Raw genomic sequence first — 25,592 nt, forward strand, 5'->3', positions numbered from 1 at the left:
CTACGTACTGTACTGAATTTCTTTTTAGTGATTAAAGTTTGTGGATGAAGTTACATGGTTGTTCATGAGGTTATTTTGGTTTCTAAGAAGATCGTTTGAAATAAATGCTTAAAAAAGCTGTAAATAACATTTGAACTAATACCAAAAACATTTGGGACAAAGTTAGAATACTTTTCTTTAATACATTCAGGTAACATTCATAGCATTTTAGCACAATGGAAACTATAATATTAAATACTGAATGGGAAAAGCAAGCACAATGCAGAATCTACAAAAATAACATTGCAACCTGAGATGAGCACTTCTGTAAATCTGAAAAAAAAAAAGAAACAAATCCAACATATTAAGGATATCTTTGGTCGAGGAGTTGGCAGCCAAGTCTTGTATTTACACTTACAAAATACCATTATAACAACATTATTTATAAACTATTAAAAATAGCACTAATAACAGTTTTAAAAGCTTTTGGTGGTTTAAAGTTGTACCAATAAGCATGTATTCCTTATACTACTTTAAGTCTCCTCATTTAGTATTTACAAGCAGAATGCACATTTTTAATACATGGTTTATAACATACTATAATTTAGTTGTAAGCGGCTATAAGGACATGTTTAGTATTTGTATTTGTCACATATTATAACTTCTCCTCTGAAGACACATTTTATATCCACAGGAGGATAGTTGTTGACAAATACATTAATAACCACCATAGTGTTATTCCCATTCATTATGTTTATAATTTGTTTATGAATGCTAAATAGGGGGGACTTCAGTAAAACATACATTCTGTTCAATCAGTAAAAACGCGTAAAAAGCTGAGCTCAGCTGACGGTTAACGGTGAAAAAAGCTGCGATGTTACAAGAAATTACAAGAAAAGATGAAAAGACGCGTCATCTTCCGCTGCGGTCGCATCTTCCACCTGAAAGAGAGGAAGAAGAGACCCAGAACAATGAAAGCCATGACTCCCGTCCCACACTCACACATCCTGCAATCACCTGCCTGTCTCCCACTTTGTAACTTCTGCTTTGACCAAGTTTATGTGGACTTTGCCACGACCTTTGACCTCTATGGAGAAACATCTGTTTGAGGGATGGCATCGCTGACGTATTCCAACTCCACATCTATTGATGTGATTTATGCTTAAACATTAGGCGGCAGCAGCAAAACAGTGTGATCCCTGAGCGTTAGGAGACAACAGGAGGGTTAATCGTTGGATTTATCTAATATTTATCTAAATAAATACATCATTTACTATTATTATAGTATTTTTTAAAGGACATCCATAGGCTTAAGGGCTGAATGGTCTATTTGACAATCATTCAAACCCAATTGTATATTTTAAAGTGGTATTTTGTTCTCTCAAATTGGACCCCAGATAATTCGAAGCACGTTGAATGTAAAGGTTTTGGAGCGGTAATGTGACCACTGAGGCTCAGGTTGCAGGTAAGACTTCACATTGATCTTAGTCTATACAGCTATGCCGCGTTGAGCCACAGGGATAGATAGGGATCTGTGGAGACCGGTGAGCCACGATAGTGAGACCTGGCTGCTGAAAGATTGGGAATTCCAAGGGGGATTTAGTTGTATGGAAGAAAATGCTCAAACTGAATCCTGAGGTTGTCCGTCCTTCTCAGTCACCCGCAAATAGAAAACCCACAAATGCCATTCAGGTAAAACAATAGCACTTTGTGTCAACCATTTTGGAGGTTCAGTAAGTCCCTTCTGAAGAAAGAAGTTTCTAATATGTGGAGGGAACAAATAAGAACGGTTAAAAACGAACATCTTTATTTCCGTTGAATCACCAGTTACAGTTCAATTACATCACGGTGTCACTGAACCGAAAATGCATGTATTTTGTGAAGTGATGGATGTGTTTATTGGGGCTATTGACACGTCAAGGGGCGTTCACAAAAACAGAAGTTGGAACAACTGGAGCGATAAAATGCATCGGACCTGACGGATTGATTACTCCAAGGTTAAGTTTCCCGAACCAGAATGTTTGTTCGTAGCAAAATAAGATGCAGATTTACGGCTCAGCTGTAAATTATCTGAATATGAGTTCAAATAATTCCATAGAAATAAGTGAACGTGTCAGAAAAGAGAGATATTTGGTGTCTGATTTGATGTTAATTTCAACTGAAATAGGGTCAGGGTCGAGTTTGAATTAGGGTTATAGATACGATTCTGGTTTACGTAAAAACGCTTGAAGTCAAATCTATTCTAATGCAAGTGTTGCAATCAATAGATTCACATGAAGGGGCAAAGTGTGTTCCGTTAACATGTTGTTGAACTTTGACTAACCCTAACCCAAACCCAGCAACATTACCAAATAACCCTGTGAGTAGTCGCTTCGTATCACTTTTTGGAAAAAAAACAGGAAATGACTGTGTGCTGAATATCTTCCCTGTCTATTTCCAGTATCAGCATCAGATAATTAGAGTTCCACCTGTTCCCTTCTACTGTCTAACACCTGGTGGTATAATGTAATGTGGGATAAACATTCACGTTCATTTAGTATCTTCGGAGATTTCCCCCGAGTTCACTTTAAACTGTGTGTGTTTATGACGAGAGACGGAGACGTAATGAAGCCGCGGTGTGACTCTGACAGTTTGACGCTGCCTGAGGAATGCGGAGGCGATGCCGGAGGCGATACCAGCAGGTGAATGAATGTCCGTCTGTCAGCAGGCCTCCTGATCACGGCCGCCCTGCCAACTGCACAAAGCCGGGCCAGGAATGTCTGAGCCGGCCTGGAAGAAGACAACAAGACGTGGGGAACTGTGCCTCCAACTGTAGGACCCCATGGGGTTTGGAGTCGCAGGTCACTGAAGGAGTCAGCTGCTTTAGGATCTGGGACATGGAAGAGGCTGCATCCTGATGCGTCTTTGGTGGATTTGCCATCAGATTTAGTTCCGACGTTCAAGCTCCCTTGGAGGTGAATCTTTGTGACTTTGCTCATCTGGTTTAGTTCACAGTCACTTCACCGTATTTTCAGTGATCTCTTACTTCAATCACGACAAGTATGCACTCAGGATGGGTTTTATTTGAATGAGATCCCAAACTTGCGAGTACAGAACAGGAGATAAGTGACGTAACATCAACACCCATCTAATGCCGTCTCCGGGGAGGGATTCTGCAACATAAGCGAGGCTTAAAAGACCAGAGCGCCGATAATCACTACAAATGTCCAAACTACGGCAACTTGTCATTACCTAAACGACATAAACAAGACAGCTGTTTCCTCTATATAGAAGGTGAGAGGCAGAACAAAGAACAAAGCATTCGTAACTAGGCAGCGACACGGGGTCGCAAATCATGTGACCGGAGTGCCGACGCTATTCCTGTATTCTCTACAAATTGTTTTCACTGTGTAACCCCCCCCTCCACCTCGCCGCTCTTCCTCCTGACAGACGTGTGCCGTGGTGTAAAGAAGTGAAACATGCGCCGCTAGATCAAGCCCTATAAATGTTTTGCGGGCCACCTGCCAACATTTGGACTGGAGTACAAAGGAAGAATCCAGAAAATGTGACACTAGTTGTAAAATGTCTTCAGCGTAAACAGGGAAGGTCAAGTCCGAGCATAATTTGACGTCCCTTAAAATAAAAAGGATGTAGGTCAGGATGTAAGTAGAAGTAAGTGACCTTTCACTTATACCATCACTTCTTCACACCTGACTGGTTTCCTGCAGTGGGATAGAAATAAACTTGCTTAATATATATTTTAAATAAACGTGTGAATGGTGGAGAAGGAAAACACCACTTTGAGGTGACATTTAGGCCATTTTTCATGTCTCCCTCCATGTTTTTCACAAATATTGTTTTCCATTTTTCAGGTTCTGTCATGTGCAAAAAGGTCTTTGTTGAAACGCCACACATCACAGCAGCCGCTGCACATCCAAATTCTGCAGAGACTTGCTCAGTGACAGGCCAAGAATGCGAGCTAGTTGACTCTGACATTGAGGCCACATTATTCTCCCGCGCTCACTGTGTACCCTTTAATTTGGATTGTCTGACCTACGACCTTTGGAGAGGACTTCAACCCAGAAGCCTCTGCAGGTCATGGAAGCAGAGCAGTCAGAGGACACACACCTTTTGGTTTTGACAAAGAGGCATTGGACAGGAAGCTAGTATGTAACGTGCTGCATGCATGTCCACCCCTGATGACATCACGCTGGAAGCTTTTGCAGTGGTTTCAGTTTGAAGACAACCAGATTGACCTCGTTTGTCATTGTCTGAGCCTCTTTTTTTTTTCCTTCTTTACAAAAGCACACCACGACCTCCATAAAGGGCTGATATGTTGACACGTTGTTACAGGTAATGCCATATTCAGAGGTCAAAGGTCAAAGACCACTGACAGATTTATTGTCTTCATAATTTGTCACTTGCAGAGCATAGACTGACTAGTAAATATGTTCAACTTGTACATTACAGCTTTAACTGAGGCCTCTGGTCAACATGACCTTTGCCACAGCGACCAACCGCTTTGTTTCTGCCAAAGACGGTCAGGGATTAGTGAAGTATTTCTCCACAACATCAATACGCATGACTAAATAAGCAGCAATTAAACTTAAAACTTTAAGTTTTAAGTTTTCAGAAAGGAGAGAGTTCAGTACAAATGCTGTCTGCTGCCGGTCTGCTGCTAAGAGAAGCTAACTGGCTACTTGCTTCAGCTTCATGTCGTACGTACACATGAGAGGTATCAATCTTACTCTCAATAAGAAAATAAGTATTTATTTAAGAGATTCAACCTCTGTTATTGCTCCCATACCACCATCAATCTTTCACCTGTGACACAATAAAGTAAACCCTTGGTCATTTTAAATATATATTGCTATGTAAAATAAAGACATTTTCATTTTGCATAAAAAAAAAAATCATTTTTTGAAGGAGACTTGGATTCTTCTACTTTTTTGAGACCGTATTCCTCCCATTCAATGAGCCATTCACACCTGCATGTAACTATCTTCAAAAAGCGTACTCATTTCTAGTTTTATTTCTAGTTTTTACCCCATACCTTATAAATGATTCAGTATACATTAGAGCTTCTGCAGAGCCCTGCATATCCTCTTACACAGCTTTGGAGGCTGACAATGATAAACCAAATGCATGTTATTGTGAAAGGTGACTGTTGTGTGTTTGCCAAGACAAAGGAGTGTCTGAGCATCACTGTGTATCCCAAAACACTGACGACAATAAACCAATTGTCTATGCGGTGATGCTTTTATGTATGAAACTGCTGATTATGAAATTGTTACATACACACATATTTACACAACAATATTGCTGTAGAAGAAAACAATGTCCCCTGTTCTGTTGCCAATAATTTCCCTAAATCAACCATGAATTAAATGTACGCTGTCTTGACGCTATCAACACTGAAATAATGTAACATGAAGTTCTATCACCGAACCTCTCTTCCTTCCAAACTTCAAACTTTTTAAAAAAGTGCATGAGCGGATACACAGTCTAACCCAGACACTGTCCTTAAATGATGCGAGTCTAATAGCTACCTTTACCACTTTGCGCAAGCTTTCAATTTCTCACCCAGAGCTGGCTGCTTTTGTGGTAGGAAGCCAGAGAGGAAGGGGCAGAACCAGCCTCCACCAGCTGGTTTCTTCAGTCTGCATTTTCCGACAGTCCCTCCCTCTTGGAAAGCAGAGCTGCCCAGGTGTCATGGCCGACCTGCTAGTCTCAACCACATCAAACATCAGGAGCAGGAAGCTTCCCTTCACTGTTATTACTGAGATACCGATCCTGCATTCACTACATGCTCCATTGTCATCCTGCACACCATAAATCTGGGTTTACACCTGTAATATTGGCCAAGGAAATTATGACTTTTGCTAATACTGGGAAGCAGGAAAATGAGACAACTAGCTAAAAAGTAAAAGGTCGATTCATATTTAAACTCTAGTATTTTTTTCTATCCTAGCTATGTAAAGATGCCCGGTATAAGAACGCATTTATGATTCTAAAGCTACACACAAACTAAAATATCCCCTCAGCTTCAGATCCATGACCCGTCTCTGAACCAGGACCTGAACCCGAACCAGCCAAAAAGATCCTCGAAATGAAACGAGCCGCTTCGAGTTCACTACTAACCTTGTTTCCCTCACATACTTAAAATCTTCCTCTCTTTCACTTGCATCCTCCTCTCTGTGTAAGTATTCATCCCCAGACAGCTTCCTCCAGCATTAGCCATCAAACATAAAAGCTGAGCGCTGACTGGAAAATAACACAGTGAAGTCCCGGGTCTAATTATGCTGGTTTACTTTATGACCTGTCAGCTCATATCCATTATCCACAACTGCAGCGTTGGTGAGCAGCCTTTTAACTTCAGTTTCCAGCTTGCTCACCACTTCCCAGACCAGGTGGGAAATGTGTGAAGAGTTCACTTTTTCCCTTTTCCCCTTCAAATAGTGGTATTCACTGTTTTTTTTTGTTTTTTTTACAACACTGTGTTATTGTGGAAGGCAGGCTCATACTGAGAGCCACAACATTTCTCACAGTCTCTCTGCGTTGAATTTTAACCTCAAATCTCAATTTAAAATTCATCTGGAAGAACAGGTGTAATTGTAAATGTTCTCGGATGAGGGTTCAATAGAGGTGTAACGATTCATTCGATTAATCGATGAATCGATTGTCAGTCCTATAGATTCTACTAAATCTATCTGCTACAATAAATAAATAGAATGAATCATTTTGGCTTCACCAATAATCGATATAAATGCATTTAATCGGATTAATCGTGATTCTTTCTTATGATTAATGTTTTAATATGTTTAAGACACTCTCTCCCCTGCCAGCATGTCTATTGAAAATGTTAAAAATAACCGAGCAATGTTTAATTACATTGTTGTATTCAGCAAAAAATATTATGCAGGAATACTTTTTTATAGAATAAATATGTTATTTTTCACCTTTCAGAAGAATACAGATAGTCTCACTCGCATTATTGCATGTTTATTTCATGGACATAGAATTTTGGTTACAAGTTACTGAATTGAATCGAATCGTTACAAAAAAAAAAAAATCGTCCTTGAATCGAATCGCCAACTACTGTATCGTTAATCGAATCGAATCGCTGTGAAGCCAAAGATTCACACCCCTAGGGTTTAAAGATGCATTTGTATGAATTTGAGAGAAACATTTGAATCTTAGAATACATGAGTGTTTACACATGATCTATCCTCACTTCCAGGGGTTTTCTATATGGAACAAAGAACTGAAATCCGTATCAGTAGCATGTTTGACAGCTTACCAGCAGGTTTTTACATGTCTATTATGTTACATGCTGTAAGGTAGAGATATCATTAAAGACCACAAATCATCTGAGACAAAGTTGTGTTTCATGATTATTGTTTTGAGTTTAATCTATACCCTCTATATCATGAAGAAAGGACTTGCTACACACCTAAATACTCCGTTTTGGGCCCTTCAGCACAGGGATGGCCCTTCCCTTGTTGCTGCAGTAATCCTGAACATCTTGATTTGAGAGAGTTGTCTTTATGTAAGAACAAGGAACATTATACATATTTATTTACATATTTGGTTTGGGTAAGCTGAAGATCATATCACAGATATACAGATAATATAAAGGCGTATCTCATTAGATGTCATAGTTGGTCACCTTTGGAGACCCACTCTCTACACCAACAGATCTCTAGAGATACGGAATCACAAGCGCCTCCGCCGAGACGGAGACGCCTGGCTTCTGAAGCTGGTGTTTTTGTGAGAACGGAGATGATCCGTGACCGCTTACGCGGCGCATCTGAGCGGGTCAGCCTCTCAGATGTGAGCTTATCATCAGCTGTTAAGAGCGGTGTGAATTCCTCGGGCCTCAGGCTTTGGCCCTGAGTGTTTCTGAGCAGATAGGAAGCGAGAGGGAGCGCAGGTGCAGATGCAGGCCTCACATCGCGGAGCACATGATGATTAGACTGAGAGGGCCCGTGTTAGCACTCGCGTGAGAGGAATCTCATCCATCAGTGGAAGATGGAGCTGGAGGAGCCAGAAGGAGGGAGGAATGCGTTGTTTACCGAAGTGATTGAGGAGAAAATAGTGTAAAGGAGAAACTGCCTTTCAGAATGATTTAGACAGATAAATGAACATGAAGATTCTATCTGGATGTTTAAATATAAACATCTGAACTCAAGGTATGAGCTCTTTCCTTGGTCTTCATCAGTGGATTGAGTTTGCTCAGTTGTCATCATGTGTCATCACCCTAGGGTGGTCACGTCATAATGAAGATGGAGGCCGTGAGACGCAGTCAATAGTTCGGGGAAAAGCTAATAAATGGACCTTAATATAATATAATATAAAATGAGTAAAAAGTAAAGTAGTAACACGTTGAATGATATACCGTATGTTTTGATACAGACTTTCTCAACTGGCAGTGAGGTGAAGTTTATGGGTGCAGCGCCCCGAGTGTATTTATAATCTCCTGGATGTCAGAGTGTCGCTGAGATTTACGACTTTGGAGACAAGCACACTTTATAATTTTAAATTTAATGGTTATGACCTCCTCTATTTTTAATATCTAAATTCCGGTAGGAGGAGGTGCAACACAGCACCCCCAGTGGTCGTAGACGTGTACTGTGGGCCTGTGGTTCCAGGCTGGGGAGGGTTTTCCCTTTTATAACACCTGAGCTGGCTCAGCAGCTGCAGCAGAACGTATGTGGTCTTACCGAGTTCCTGCAGAACAGCACCAAGGTAGTATCACAGTATCACACCGGACTATTAAGAGGAACGTCCCAGAAGGAGTTGCTCCTCTGCAAATCTTTAAAAAAAAAAAACAAGCAAAGGGGTTAACAGTTTGTGGTTTAGAGACGTTTAATCACGATGATCAGCTGCTGTAAAGTGACATCATCACTTTCTTTTCTTGTAAGTTAGACAGAAGAGTAAAATGAATCATCCGTCACCACCAGGAAGTGATCATTTTGCAATATATTATAGCCAGAAATCAGCAGTAAATGATGGCATAGTTGCGAGAAATGTGTTGAAATGAGACATGAACCCAGGTCTACAGTCAACCAGGGTTAGGGTTAATGTCAAGCCTAAATGGATGAAGACATCCAGTATAATCACCAGCTGAATGCTGGACTACCTGTCTCACCATCTCAGGAAGGAAACGGCACACTTTAAATACCCACCTCTCTCCTGACGGAGGTCGGCATTGTTGCTGTTGTTCTCGTTGGCCTCCTTCAGCGACTCCACCGAGGTCTGGTTGGAGACGGCGCCCTCGTCGTCCGTTTTCTCCTCCACGCTCGGCACCACAGGTGCGGGACGACTCGGCTCGGCGGCGTCCTCTTTGGGCTTCTCCTCCGAGCCGTCTGGGGTTGGCGCCGGAGCTGCCGACTCGGCGCTGGGATCAACGGCAGATTTATCAGCCTCAGCTGTGGGAGGGCAACAAAAAGCAGAGCACATTGCTTTTTCATTAATGCTGGTTTTTTTCCCTACCATGAATCTGGTTCACAGTGTGACACATAGGAGGGAAAACAATATGCGGGTTGAGTCATAATGGAATGTCTGACTATGTTGCATAAATCAATTGTGTTATGTTGTTTAAACTTTGCATTGTGGATTTGATATTTGGCTCACTGCGTTCTGTACTTAGCACCCACATAATAACAGTGTTTCTAGTCATATAGCCTGAAGTGGTTTTGCCCATCTGACCGTCAGGCGGGGGGGGGGGGGGGGGGGGGGGGGATTCCTCTCGGGTGAAGGCATTTGAGGGGGCCACCATGTTGGTAATGAGGCGACTGATTACTGACCAGTTTTCTAATGAGGCACAGCCATGCAGCTGTTGGAGGCTGTGGGAAAGTAGGGCGGCCCCATCATTATCTGACCCGGGGTTAGGTGGAGGGAAGGCGGAGATGAAGGGGAGAGGAAGGTGACCGTTTTTGGGAGACATAACTCTGCCGTGAGTGAGATGGCTCCCGGGGCCTTCATTCCAACCTCCAGTGAATCGTCACGTCGGTCTGCTTTAATGGCGGGATGACTCGACACTTTATCACAGGTGGACTCTTGACCTGACTGGCAGCGTCTCCTTTAATGTACTGAGACGGGACATGTGACCTGTAGTTGGCTCTGTGTTGAACATAATTGGTCAACATGCGGTGCCTAAAAGAAATAGTTCTGTCGTCCTCGTGCGCGTTACGTACTGAGATGGAGTGAAGTGGCGGTAAACTTCGCTGGGCGGGAAACTGCTGCCTCACTAATTAGCACTTGGGGAACAACAGCTGGATGCAAGAAAGTTGCACCACTCTCTCTTAAATATCTGTCTGATGGATTTCCTTGAGTCCATCCTTTGGACATTAGTGGTGCCCAGAGGAAGAACGTTGGTGATCCACTGATGTAGCACTATCATCAGGTCAAAATGTCTATTAGTCCAATTATTTGGTGCATATGATGTTCACCTTAATTCTGGATCTTCTTCTGTGTGACGGTTTTCTTGGTTTATGTTGACCCTGTTTGTTTTCATGCTATATTCTCCACCACAAAGTTGAATTCTCAACGAGACTGTTGCCTGCTTAAACACAGCAGTGGAAAGAGGAAGCATTTGCACCAAGCCAACAGGAAGTGACAAATCCGACTGCTGATGAAATACCTTTCATCTGCGCCACTCAGTTCCGATCAAAGTGAGTTTGCGTGCAACGGACAAGCCGTCCCCATCAGCCCAAATCAGAATTGTCTTCTTGCCGTCGAGCATATAACACAGGGGCGTGATTAGATATTCAAAAAGATTTTTTCACAATAAGAGGAAGAGAACCATTAGAGAGGTAGCAGCTTTTTTTTACTGTCCACTTCAACAGAGTATGTCTCAGGGCGGAGAGGCAGGCCCAGGCATGAATTGTACATTTTACCTTTCAAATTGAGCCTGGGAAGATGTCTTTGAGGGAAACAAGAACCAATTAAGACAAGAATAAGCACTTATGATTTCTTAGCATGCACTTATTAAACTGTTTGGCACCAAATGTCTAGTTAAAGATTTAGGGTGAAATATAGAAATGATAGAGGAAGGAATCCTCTTCACAAATAATAATGGAACATCCACCAACATTTAAAACTTTCTGAGTTGTATATGAAGACAAAGGTTTTATTTTTAAATTATACTAAATACTCACTTCTTCCGTACACCTGCTCAACAACCACTGAAGAACATACAATGTGAGGTTTCAGCTGCAGTTATGGCAAACTGAACAAGCTTGTAATCTGTTAACCTGGCCTCCATTTCCACCATGTGGTCGACGTGAATACTGCAAGGCCACATATTCAGCTCCCCTCGTTGCGTGTCAGTTGCACAGCCATCTTATTTTGTGGAAGTCTTCAACTGAAAAGAAATCCATCTGCACACGTTGTTCTTCAAGCCAAGTTGGGGTTCTGACAAAGTTTTTGACAAACGTAATGTTTATTTTAAGCTGACAGATGACGTCTGCAGGACTCGCTTATCTCACCGTCTCCGTGTTAGAGCGGGGAGAGTCCACAAACTGTACTTCCTTTTATTCGGTCTAACTGATCTTATGAAAGAGGAAGGATGATAGCACACAATAAGCCCTTATAAATTTACACTCCAACAGATGTCTTGTTGCGTTTCTCTGAGCTCCATTTATACGACTGTATATTCAAAGGTTTGTTCTTACCTTTCTGCTCCTCCTGTCCTTCAGGTTTGGCCTCTGGTTCTTGCCCCTGCTCCTTTGTGGTTTCTGTACTTTCAAAGGTTCGCAGACCTGAAAAATGTACGTCAAGTTTGATTATATTTCAGAAAGGCGATTCTTTAAAAAAAGAATTAAATGTTTATCTTTATCATTTCTCTAACAGTGTTTTTGATAAACAATAATGTGGATGTGTTGGACCGACCGTTCTGAGGTGCAGAATCAACAGGCTGCTCAGGGTCGATGGTGCTGAGAGGGATGTTGGCTTCGTCCGGTCTGGAGGTGAAGTCGACGGAGTAACGCTGTGAAAAACACACGTTCCAAACTGAGTGATGCCTCTTTCATGTCTGCAGGCAGTTAGCTTAGCTTAGCACGAAGCTAATTAGCACGTTATGTCTCGTTTGTTGTAAAAACACGGTTATGTATCTGTAAAAATACACCTTGTACTTTGTTTTTTTTATTGAACAAAGGAGATATAGTGGTAATGTGTAATTAATTAACATTAGGGTTTCCTCTGTTTCCTGGCTTTATGCTAACCTATGCTAACCAGCTGTTTGTGGTAGCCTCATCCATCCATCCATTTTCTACCGCTTATCCTGTATTTAGGGTCACGGGGGCCTGGAGCCGATCCCAGCTGTCATTGGGCGAAGGCAGGGTACACCCTGGACAGGACGCCAGTCTATCACAGGGCCAACATGTAGAGACAAACAACCATTCACACTCACATTCACACCTACGGGCAATTTAGAGTCACCAATTAACCTATCCCCATCCTGCATGTCTTTGGACTGTGGGAGGAAGCCGGAGAACCTGGAGAGAACCCACGCTTACACGGGGAGAACATGCAAACTCCACACAGAAGGAACCCGGGCCGACCCGGGAATCGAACCCAGGACCCTCTTGCTGTGAGGCGAGAGTGCTACCCACTACACCACCGTGCAGCCCTGGTAGCCTCATATTTTGGAAAAAAACAAAACATGTGTGTCAAACTTAAACATTCTAACAGCAAAGAAAGCACATTTTTTTCCCCAAAATGCCGAACAAAGGGCTACCGTTCCTCTACTCACCCTTCCTCTCTTCCGTTTTAAGAAGCAGACAAGTCCAAATCCAAAAGCTACGATAATGATCACAACTATGATGATGATGCCTGAAGGAGGTCATAAAAATCATATTTATAAAGACAGACATTTGCTCAAATTGTGACTATATGAAATATGGCCCCACACAAAAAAACATACATCTACTGTTTGGTTGGGGGTTAGGGTTACTGTATGGTTAAACTTGTGGCAGTGGTCTCATGGTTTTGAAATACATTGGGGTTTGAGCACATTAAAATATAACTCACCAGTGCTGTCACCTGCTGTTGATGGAGCTGGTGTAACAGTGGCGTCTGTAAAAATACACAAGAACTTTATATTTCAAAAGAGAATAAAATGGCCAATTGATGCCGTTGAAGATGAAGTTAGGATGCCAGTACAAACAAAGTATGAATAGTATAAATGAGAAGTCACACCAGGGATGCCACTAGGATTTAAAGAAGCATACAACATATTTTTATTAGAACTACAACCAGTGAAGAAGTCCAGCTAGTAACAAGTTAAAGGCAACAGACGTCTTCTTCCATTGTCTTCTGTTGAACAAGAGTTACTGTAATGTTAGATACATTAAAGCTTCATGCTTAGAACAAGCCCTGATTATGTCAATGTGTCTTAAAGTGATACCGTATGTAATTCCTCTCTCTAATAGATAAACTGCAGGTCCAAAGAATGCCATTTAATTACAACAATTACTGTACTGTAGATTGGTTCAGTAAAAAAAGGACACAGTAGAATAAACCAAGGCTGATTGTAAAGGTCACAGTCAAATCTGAAAACATAAATATGAATTTTACCCAAATAACTGTATTTTGTATGTATTTATTCTGTATTTACTCCAGCAAAATGAGAATACAGTGTCTCTAAAAACAAAAACAAAAAAAGACAAACTTTACAGAAATGCTTCTTACTAAAGTATATTCTTTCTACAGACTATGATGCTATAATCCTAAAACTCTATGTATACCCTTACATCAGTATGAGATTATTCGGAAAATAAAGACCAAAAAATGAATAAATACAAATATTTTAAATAAATAAAAAGCCAAATTATTTGGGGGGCTTGGGAACTATTTAGGGTATCTCCAGCCCCCCTAAAATAGGCCTAACGACGTCACTGAGTCACATGTCACATTATATTCATGATCAGTCAGAAGGAAAAGCTGCTTTTACAGATTTGTTTTGACCGTTTAGATGCAGCAAAACACGACATTATCACCTGACAGAGCTGATAAAGTTCACGTGTTCCCTCTTACACCATACACATTAATTTGGTAGTGATCCATTATTCATCAAAAAATATTGATATATATAAAAATATTGATGAATGCAGCTTCAAAGTATCAGTGATATCCATCACGATCGATCCACTTTACATAGATAATAGTCTTGTCCCTGGTTTAACAAACAAAAATGTACAGCAGATGTTGCTGTCTCTATAATTAGCCATTTCCTATTACAGCCGACAAAGCGATTTATGTGGTTTATGCTTAAGATAGATTTCTTATTGCAGATGCAGTTGTGTATACTTCTATTGTAAAGTACTTCAATATTTGATCATATAAATCTGTCAAACCCTCGTATTTATTACGATACATCAAAAACGGCCCATTATTCAGCAGTCTCAGCTCACCTTTGTCCTTGAGCTTGGTGGTGGTGGTGCTGGTGGGTTTTGTGTATTTAGAAACAGCAGTGGGTGTAGGTTTGATGCTAGTGGCTGCAGTTGTAGAACTGCCTCCACCTAAACCAGAGAGAGCAAGGCGTCACACAAACCAGGATGCAGCTAAGAAGACATGATGATGAACTTTGTATCGCTCTCACCACTCTGCATTGTTGTCGAGGGCAACATTGTGGCGTTGGCCTTGGTGACGTTGTTGGGCGGGGTGACCATGGAATAAGTGCTGTTACTAGGTGCAGTAGAAGGGGAGTGATCGTCTGGTGTTGTCCCGCTTGGTGTTGTCCCGTTTGGTGTTGTCATGCTTGGTGTTGTCCCGTTTGGTGTTATCCCGCTTGGTGTTGTCCCCTGTGATGTCACAGAAGCAACAACCAAACCTGCAGAAAGGGATGACAGCTGTTGCTAAACTATCCAATGAGGTGCACACAAAGTTTAAACAACAGGTTTAGATTCAACAAACTTTACATTTTCATTTTTTACTGTCTTACTGTTTGTTAGTTGGCATTTTTGCTGTTTCGTTGCACGTATGCAATGCAGATGTTATCACATTGATCACAAAACCAAACTTCCTGCAGAGTAATTTCCCTTTTCTGATCTATAAATCATCCCTGCACTGCGTCATCAGACAACAGCTCTGTTATCAGCCATGTTAAGGTGGCGTATTAAGGTGGGGCCCTGCTTGCCTCATGATGTTTAACTCATACACTTCAGGGAATAATATTTGTAATAATAATTCATTTACAATGCATTTTTACAATCTAATTACCTGAAGCCAAGACACAACATTTTGAGGTATAGAAAACTTTTATATGGACAATAAAACTCAACATTTTGTCATAGTAAAAACAATGATTAATACAGTGTAATCAGGTGCATTTGAATAATACACAAACATAAAAATGAACATACCCAGGATGAAGCATGAAAGGCCGATGGAAGGCATTGTAGGTTAGTTTGACGGCAGCAGCAGGTGGAGGAACGTCTACATACACGGTGGATGGTATCAGAGGTGATGCTTTCATACGCTGCGTGTCTTCCTCAATGTCTCAGAATGTTGCATGACGGTGAAGGAACCAAAAAAGAGGATCAACGCCTCCGACCACAGCAGGATGCTTAAGAACAGAGTTGCTTAAACAGCGTGAGTGAGAGGAAACATCCTGCTGGGTTGCTTCAGACTCTCCTCTCACGGCAGAACAATAGGACTCGTCTGTTGGTTCACTGTAAATCTAATGTTAATTCATGAGCGCAAATATTCAATCTAATCCTCTTAGTGTTTGGGGGATTTATTTGTTAATTCCTGTTTCCAATTTATTCCCTCTAAGCAACACGTTGTAAAGTCATAATGACAAAAAAGTGTGTATTTTTCTTGAGAAACTGATAGTGTTGCATCATGGGTTTTTCCATTGTTGCCAGTACTGTCTTCTGCCCACTAGATGTCGCTGTGACTAAAGGGAAAGACACCAGAGGGGAGGGGAGGGGGGGATTAGAAATTTGCCCTCTTTGCTGTCTTGCTGAAAGGAACTTTAACTTTTCCGAACTCTTAATTCCTGTCTGATGCAAATAAATGGTACAAAATGTTCAAAAATGGTAGGAATCATGTATTTGAGGTGTATTGCAGAGACATGTTGGTATGTTGAAGATAAGAGGATAGCGAGAAAGCAATTAAAGATGCAGCAATCAGTGAACGGAAACCAAATCACCACTTTTGACTAATAATGTCAGTAATTTATCAAGAAAAAATGCCAAATGTTTCACTGGTTGCAGCTTCCCAGACGTGAGGATTTGATGCTTTTCCTTGTTGGACATGAATATCTTTTGGTTATGGACTGTTGGTCGAATAAAACAAGACATCTGAATACATCTCCCTGGGCTCTGGGGATTCATACCAAGCATTTATCACTATTTTCTCACATTTCGAAAAAATTAATGGAGAAAATAATAAAAACATGCGGTATTTGCTGTACTGCTGCCACTTTTTGAATGTTTATAAATGTGTGTGTGTCGTTGGACAAGTGTGTCAGGTTTACTTGTCTTGTGTGGGTGGAGTTGTTGTAAAGGGTGTGTGTGTGTGTGTGTGTGTGTGTGTGTGTGTGCTCAGCCTTGTAGGTTCATTTATTGCTGTTTATTTCCCCATGCCAGTGGTAATCAGCAGCAGGATTAGTGTTAACTGCCACCCAGTCGCTGGCAGGCTCCACGTGGGCCACCGCAGGCCCCTCAGGCCGACTCGCCCTGACTGGGTCTGTCCGGGACCAGCTTGCAGTTGGGAGAGGGAACTGGGGGTCTGCTAATCCTGAAGAAAGACCCCCGTCTGGCTTCCTCTCATGGCCACCTATCACCACATCACAGGGCCCAGGCACCAGCACCAGGGCCCGGGCCCCGGTGGATGAGCTAATCACCGAGAGGAGAGCAGAGTGTGCTTCTATGTGTGTGAGAGAGACAGAGAGGGGAGAGAGCTGGACCACCCACCCGGAGGATTCAGAGGCACAGGATTCACAGCCCATTCTGTTGACCTGCCACACCGCCCCGGCTCTGGGCTAGGCCCTCCCCAATTGTTCCGCCTGCTAACATGAGGAGGGGGGTTAGACAAGGGGGGATGGGGGGTGGACGAGCAGTAAACAGTGGGCTGAGCTTCTCTCCTTCAGCGCACAAAGGGGCTGAATTGTATCGGGACTGGAGCACTTTTTAGAGTGGCCCTGCCATGGGGACTGAATGAAACATCTGTGGAGGCTGAGCCCGAGGGAGAAAATGCTATTTTGCTGTTCAACCACACTGACAACCTGTTTTCTCTTTCTTTACCCCCTCCCTCCCTCTTCATCCCCCCCCCCACCACCACCACCACCAACACCCCCCCTCACTGTTATTTCTCCCTTGGCCTTGTAAAACCATTCATACTGTATGCTCACATTTGCCAAGCAAGTAACAGAGAAGCAACAGTAAACGAGGGAGATGACTCAAAGGTTTGAATGAGGTTACACTGAACTTCACACTGGATTTTTTTTTTTTAGATACAATATGTATGAAACGGCATTTTATTTTTCAATTCAATTGAATTCTACAGATAAAACCAAAACAGTCTGCACAGCCAGATTCCAGTTTGCATTTGAAGGCCTGTCGACTTTTTGTTTTCCAATGCAGCTTATAATAAATGATAGTAAATAATAGTACCCGATGAGCTACAAGAATGTTTGAACATATCATCAATGAGTCAGTGTAGCATTGAAAAGTATGCAGCGATAAAATGTGATACGAAATATAATTTTGATTGCCTTTCCAGAATCTGATTGCAAATATGCAAGAAAATGACCGTTTATTCCACGTGGGATCTATGTTTATAGTTTTGGCCATCATATCTATTCACTGTGATAACAATATACTCATCAAGGCACCCGATGGGATCTGACAACATGACGACAGTGTTGCTACAACGGGTTGTAAACAACTACGTATCATCTAAAACTCATCATTTGGAGGTAAAATCAAAAGTGAGTGTACCCAAAATGTTTGTGGTAATCCAGTGTGTGTGTGTGTGTGTGTGTGTGTGTGTACAATAACGGCAGGTAAGTCAAAGTTGATGACGATGTTACCGTTTACCATCAAGGAATTGACCATTTATAGCGAATATGTGGCGGGAAAGGATATTATTCTAGTGGACGACAGCAGGCGTTAAAATGAGGTGCGGCTGGCAGAGAACACCGGCAGTGGGACACGGTAGATGATGCCGTCCGATGTTAGAATAATTTTTTTTGCCGCCCTCTGCGACGGAATTTACAACCGGATGTTATGTAGCTCGTTCACACAAGGAGAACGTTGTTTGCCATTTCAAATGAAGAGAAAGCTGCAGGTTAGAGCTACATTAGCTACAAACTGCACGCCTGCATGAACACACGGCCGTGAGTGTCGAAGCGTATAGAAGTATGACCTCAGTGCTCCTCAGTCTGAACTAATGCTTACTTCAATGATGGCCAAAATTATAAAAAACATACGTTGTTAAACACCAGATCTATTTAATCCACCAAGAGTGCGAGCTGCAGACAGCTAATGTCCTTTAATCAGATGAATACAGTGTCTATCGTAGGTGTCGAGTTCCTTCATCCATCAACCTCCCCGCTTCCAGAGAGAAACACACACACACACACACACACACACACACACACACACACACACACACACACACACACACACACACTCTCTCTCCCCAAAGTCCTCCTCCGCCACATGCAGCTCAAAGAGAGGGACCACTGAGACATTTCAGTTTAATTGAAGGGGAAACAAAGATCCCTCCTAACTTCCTGGTCACCCATTTTCTTTAATCAATTTCCTCCCTTTGGTCCTATATCATCTGTAATTACTTTCCCTTTCCCGCCCCTTGTGGGTTCCTCCTGGAGCAAAGTCCTACACACACACACACACACACACACACACACACACACACACACACACTTATTGCTAACCCCCTACCGTAAGCAGGCAATACCTTCGGCATCAATACTCGTTGCCCCCCTTTGGCTCCTCCAGCCCGAACAATGGAGAAGGCCCACTGGCTCCAGAACCCCACCAAGCAACCCCTGACCCTGCCCACCTACTTGACTAAACCCCCTACACACACACACACACACACACACACACACAGGTTAATGTGGTATGTACTCTTATATTCAAGTCGTAGACATTGTCACACACAGCTCACACGAGTCTGTGCCGAAGGGGGGAAGGAGAAGGGGAGGGGGGGGCACTTTAAATACCAGCTCAGCTTGTAATCACTGGAGTTTGAACTCAGAAGACTTCTTCTGCTAAGGTCAAGAAGCCAGAACACTCATTCGCTCCGATCTTTCTTCCCCGCTGCCCTCTGTCACTCAGTCCTCCCAGCCGGTCGCTGCGATCCACAAGCCGGTGGAGGTTGTACAGTGAAACCACGTCTCGTATCCCGAGGAAATCTTCCAGCAAAAACAATGAGCGCGTTTGTCTTCCCCGAGCCGTTTTTTAACAAGAGTACATAAGTAAGACAAATTCATCATGGCACGAGCTCGACTCGCTCATGGAACACAACGTTAGTCGTCTGCCAAGCGGTAATTTTCTGGAAGAATTGAGTTTTATTTGCAAACAGTTCCAAAGGGAATGAATAAAATGCAACGCTGCCAGCCAAAGGGAATATGAAGACAATGCCTGTAAATATAAAAATCCAGCGTTGAACCCGCTGCTCGCCTCAGGACATTTTTTTTTGTGTACATCTGGTATAGGCTGGGTGATTATGGCCCTCCAAATTATACACCTTTATTGGACTTCACATTTCCTAAATATGACCACCCAGAGAATGCAGCTCATACCACCCACACACACTATTGAGTGGATTTATCACATTTATCAAAGCACTAGTGCAATATTGTTAAAAAAAATAAATGAATAAAAATAAAGAGCTGTGGAGGAGACATTTATGTGTGGCAAAGACGGGTCTGAAACTGTCCTCCGGTGGGATACAGATAGGAGGTAAGCAGCGGTGTCAGCCAGAGGACAGCTGATGATTATTTGGACTACCACTTAATCTTTTGATTATTTATTTTACAAATCTGCTGATTATTTAGTATTATAACTGTATTATCACAATTACCCCGAGCCAAAGGTGAAGTAAAAAAAAACAAAAAAAAGCAGTCATATTCAATTCACAATAATCTAAAACAGAGGAAAACCTCAAATCCTCACGTTTTAGAGGCTGGAACTGACATGTTTGCTATTTTCACTTGATATTACCTCGATTATAACGTTTTCTGTTGATGAGCTAATTGCTGCTAATTGTTTAAAATGTATGTAATTTGTTTAAATAAAAACGTAACTTCAGTTTTATATGCCAGTAAATTGCATATCTTTGGGTTTAGGTCAAAAACATCCCTGTGTTAAAGAAATGCTGCTCTGGGGGCGTGTCGCTTCAGGTCTCAGACGATTGGTCGGACAAAACAGCTCATTTGAAATACAATACCGGAGGCTTTTACATTGTCATTTGTCAAAGAAAATAATACTACTACTTATGACACAAAGTCAGTGATGAATTACTTGGGGATCATGTAGATACAAGACAGAAACTACAGTCTCTTTCTTTCAGTGCACATTAACCACCAGCTGTATTTAAATTCAGGCACACTGGCAGGACTCCAGTGCTTTCAGCATCCCATCATCTGTATGTACCACCTAGGCAGCAGATAAAACCAACTGGTATCTGTCTTTACACACGCACACACACACACACACACACACACACACACACACACACACACACACACACACACACACACACACACACACGCACACACACACACACACACCCTTGACAGACCATTGATGTGGGTCTTCTTGTGTGGGATTTAAAAAAGAAGACAGCAGGAAGGAAAGGACAAGAAGGATTTTGGCCCCAGAATTTCTGGAGTATTTTCAAAGGTCTAATGTGCAAATGATAGTGGTTCATCCAAACAGTGTGTGTGGTCAGGTGATGACACACACACACACACACACACACACACACACACACACACACACACACACCCAGTGATTGGAGTCTTTGGTCTTCATCAGGTCAATCAGTGGAACCGTGAGACCTGGAGGCTTTGAGGCTGAATGTCCTTCTACTTCCAGACTTCAATGTGGCCTGTTCCAGTAACTCTTGAGCAAATACAGACCATCAGCGAGCGTGCGTGTGTGTGTGTGTGTGTGTGTGTGTGTGTGTGTGTGTGTGTGTGTGTGTGTGTGTGTGTGTGTGTGCGTGCTTGAGAAACAGTTAGACTGCAGGGGAAATAGTAGTAGTAGTAGGAGCTGGGAACGAGCTCTGTGTGGGGTACAAAATGAAAATTAGAGGGTATGACCTCATTGTCATTTACTGTAACACACATTACGCATTATCCATCCAGGTCATTAGCGTCCGCCATCAGCTCTGAGGCACCCATAATGCCTCGGGGGAGGGGGGGGGGGCTGCTCGGACATCACATCCAGGTGGGGAATACGCTCCCAATGGGTCATTATAGAGAGGGAGACATTTGTTGCTGTGGCGTCGGCGGGCCCACCTGCAGCCCTCCGACAGCATGTGCGTGTATCATGTGCATCGGCTTCATACGCACACAGAGCGAAGCCCACCGCAGGCAGAGCCCACCACAGAAGGTGCACAGATGTGCCGCTGGCTACGAGCGTAGGAGGAGGAGGAGGAGGAGGAGGAGGTGGGTCTTGCATTTTCGATAGCGATAGCTCTCACGTGGCGTGTGTGGCGGTAATCGTGAAAATCTGACATCACTTCCACCCGCCGAAAACATACGGCGAGAGAAGAGAGACGGAATATTCATGATCTTTTTTTCTTCAAAATGAAGTTATGTGCGGACACTGATAAGGAGAGCGTGTAATCACGGAGTTCCACTCCGCTGGCGCTTCGTGTGACAGCCGGTGATTGATTTTGTTTGTGTTGGGGATTTCTAGAAAATATATGTTTAGCCTGAATTGGAGAACCACATCAGTGGGAAGACCACCAGCTCCTTCCTCAACATAAAGGTTAACACATTTCTGTCCTCCACACGCATGTGAGACGAGCTTCATGGCTGCACATTAAAGGGTTGGTTCACTCAAATACCATATGATAGACTGCTTGAATAAAAAAATACCTTTAATTAGACACTCTACAGCCATGCTAGCTGCTCTCTGATGCTGCTCTCTCCCATTTCTTCTTCTTCTTCTTTTTTTTTTTTTTACCCCTATTCACGTTTTCGGGTCTTGCATTTCAATCTGCCCCTCTGATCTGAGTTATAAGGGTTAGTGGTTGAAATCTTCCCCTATGAAATGGGAGAACCCTCGAGACCCTGATATGTTGTCAGTTGTGGTTGCCGGCATTAAGGTAAACGCAACAAGCCACTTCATGACCGTTTAACAACTTCGCCGTTAAGCTAAATTTTGGGCGTCTCATGACATCAATGGAGGGGAATGTGACATGGAAATATGTCGGATGAGGGACTGTCACGCACAAATCAGCATGCTAGCTAAAGACGTTGGCATACCAGCAATTTTATTACAGATTTAAAGAAAAAATGTTTTATGGTTTTTGGGTTGTATTGGGATTGGGGACACTTGGGGTTTGAGCTAAATACTGTATGCTAACATGCTGATATTTAACATAACTTTTACCACGTTAGCTAACTTAGTTTAGTGTGTATGCATGCTTACAGTAGCTAAATAGTACTAAAGAGAAAGTGCAGCTTAGCCTGATGAGATTGTCATTTTTTGTAGGTATTTGCTCAGAAACCAAAGTGTTGGACAAATCAAAGTTTTGACCTGTTGCTCCACCTGTTGATGACCTCTTTGTCCATCCATCCATCCATCCATCCATCCATCCATCCATCCATCCATCCATCCATCCATCCATCCATCCATCCATCCATCCATCCAAGGTACATCCTGGACAGGTCAGCTGTCTGTCACAGGGCCAACAACCAATCACGCTCTCATTCACACTTAGGGCACACCTAAATTAGAGTCATCATTTAACCTGCTTGTCTCTGAGAGCCTGGAGAAAAACCCATGCTGGAGAACATGGGGAGAACATACAAACTCCAGAGAGAAGGCCGGCCCTCCCAGCTGAAAGTGCTCACCATTACACCAGCATGCCGCCCCGACTGCCAGATATCTGTAATCAGTTTTCATGGCTATTCATTTTGACTGTTCTTGAGAACCTGGTCAGCCTGGACCAAAGCAGAGTAGCCTATGACAGTTTATACCAAGCCATGTTGCGACCTACACAAATCATTTTATCGTGGTATAAATCTCAAAACCTTATATGTAGAAACCTGGGCAAATAAAACAAAAACGAACAGGATGAAGGTAAGTGTTAAAATGTTGTCGTTTTTAAATCATCGTATTATCGTTGCTTATATTCCACCAGCAAACATCTTTAAGCAAATTCAAACCAAATGGCTTTCAGACACGATGAACGCGGAAAACAACATCCCTGCCAAGAGCCACAGTCGGGATTGCCCCTCTTTCTCCAGAAAACCCCAAGTGTAGCAGATTAAAGCTATACCACACCAAGCCTGCCAATACCAACTAGCTTCATCTGTCATTTAAAGCCTCTAATCCATCATTAGCAGAAAGTTAGGCCTGCCGTTGCCACAAGCTTTTCCCCGCGCTGGAGTGAAACCACCAAATCTGCTCTGACTTGCTGCCACCAGGTTCGATAGTTGCACACACACACACACACACACGATGGAAACATTTCTAACTTCCTGTCAAGCGGCGTCCCCCCTCTCTCTCCGCTGCGTTAAACTTGTTTATCTCATTTTATGCTCCTTCAATAAAAACATTTTATTTATCTTTTCAATGGAAAGTCCTGCTTGTTTATCCTAAACAACTCCCTTTTGATCCCGGTCCCGGTGTCACACTGAGGGCACGGTGTCAGTCTTACTGTAAACCGGGAACCCGGTTTTTCACAGCACCGTGACGGTAACGACCACGAGGAGGGTCGTGGTGAAAACTGTGGGAGTGGGGGGGGGTGAAGTGGGAGCGGAGCAGGGGTGTCCGGCAATGCGTCACCGATCCCCCGAGTGCTTTCATCTCTCCCGATAAGTGCCGTACCTAATCAGGTTAAAGCAGCGCATGCCACGGAAGGAGAGGAAATTCCGGCCAAAACGGTAACATATCTGTTCCGCTCTCATGCGTCGCATTCCTCCAGCTAATTAGGAGTAAATATCTGACCCCGGAGAGAAAACGTCCACATTAGTCCAACCAGTCAGTCGGTGTGGTCCATCTGCACTCTCTCTTTCGCTCAACCCCCCCCCCCCCCACCCTCTTTCCTCTCTCCCCTTCTCACCCTAATTTGGCCCACAGATGACAAAAACCATAGGGGAGTTCTCAGTAGGTTTCTTTCTTTCTTCGGCGGCTCCCCTCCTTTTTCTTCTCCAGCGTTAGGCCCCATCATTACTGACAGGCTATCAGTTGTTCTCATACCAGATTATCTACTGCCAATGACCTCCGGGTCACGGCACCGTGCTCTCAGCCACTTTCTCTCTTTGCTTTGCCTTTGTCCCGCTACAGATACACTTCAATGAGTTTTTTAAGGCTTTGCTGACTCCAAATCAAAGATACTATTGATCAGAGTCCAAATTTGAGTTTTTTGGGGCAGTTAAAGGAGAAGGTTAAACAGCGTAGTGCGTTATAACTAAGATCTGTGTTGAGTGATGAAATAAAATGTATTTCAGCTTTGTTTCCATCTCATCGCTCCGGACAGCAACTGATTTTGAGTTTCCACAATTCTTGACCCGACTATCCAACACGATGGGAATTTGTCGTCGACGTGGCTAACGAGTGGATATAATGATCAAACATTCATTTGTGTGGTCCTTTCCCAAACCCCGTCCTACAAAATCCCATACAACGAAGCTGCGTACATTTCTGAGGGAAACTTATTTTCTCCCACATTAGAGTCATGGTTTTAAACATGTGGTCAACATTGTAAATTGAAAGAAAACAAAAAATATCCAACCAAACGACTTGATTAAGTTGAGCAAAACATCACGGTTCATAATAACAATGTGCGTTCCGTTATTCCGTTATAAGTCGATGTTGACTTTCTGGTTTCACACGAGACACGAACAGCGGTCTGCTGGGTGAATTTGATGAGGATGAAAATGATGTGAATCATATGCTCTGACCTTCACAGCAAAACAGCCAATTAAAAACCATGAGGGCGAACAACAAAAATATGTTTTTTTTGTTTTTCTCTACGTTGCAGCAGTGACGATGATATTTAGCTTTTCATTTTAATGTCTTTTTTCATTTATATATTTGAATCAATTAAAACAAATCTGACATGTGGTCCATCCATATCAGTTTTAATGAAGACACACCTGCACCTTTAGGCTATAACTCATAAAATAAAATGTGGAGTCACTAGATTGGCCTCAATCTCATGAGCTCACCCTCAATCTGATAGATTTTTATATTTCCATGTTCTTCCATTGTGTGAAATGATGTCATTGGTGAGCATCTATCTACCTGCCTTTGTATGAATATATATGGAGCCCTCTGGACAGCCCTGTCTGACGCTGCTCTCTGCTTCTCATTGACTCTCATTGGCTGACTTTGCTGTGTGATGCGTAACAAAGTGTGCCAAACACCACCGTTATTTGTTGACTTAGCCTTTCATGCCTTGAATATAAA

The 25,592-nt window shown here is 42.7% G+C and overlaps 2 protein-coding genes across 3 annotated transcripts in view; both read right to left on the reverse strand.

Moving 5' to 3' along the window:
• The window catches only part of gab1 (GRB2-associated binding protein 1), a 194,961-nt gene that overhangs the window by 101,230 nt on the left and 68,139 nt on the right, over positions 1-25,592 (reverse strand). The window lies entirely within an intron of this gene.
• Positions 165-15,508, reverse strand: LOC311011666 (uncharacterized protein). Of its 2 annotated transcripts, XM_084006735.1 has the most exons (11): positions 15,327-15,508; positions 14,753-14,794; positions 14,564-14,707; positions 14,376-14,483; positions 12,994-13,038; positions 12,716-12,795; positions 11,854-11,950; positions 11,637-11,723; positions 9,147-9,389; positions 8,682-8,773; positions 165-920 (listed from the first exon to the last, which is right to left on the reverse strand). In XM_084006735.1, exons 1-10 carry the CDS (start codon positions 15,358-15,360, stop codon positions 8,721-8,723), a joined length of 933 nt encoding a protein of 310 aa, XP_083862861.1. In that variant the 5' UTR covers positions 15,361-15,508; the 3' UTR covers positions 165-920; positions 8,682-8,720. The 2 variants fall into 2 exon arrangements, with proteins under 2 accessions (XP_083862861.1, XP_083862860.1); XM_084006734.1 differs by having other exon boundaries at positions 14,564-14,794; positions 15,327-15,499.

This window comes from Eutrigla gurnardus (assembly GCF_963514095.1).
Source record: "Eutrigla gurnardus genome assembly, chromosome: 3".
Taxonomy (NCBI): Eukaryota; Metazoa; Chordata; class Actinopteri; order Perciformes; family Triglidae; genus Eutrigla; species Eutrigla gurnardus.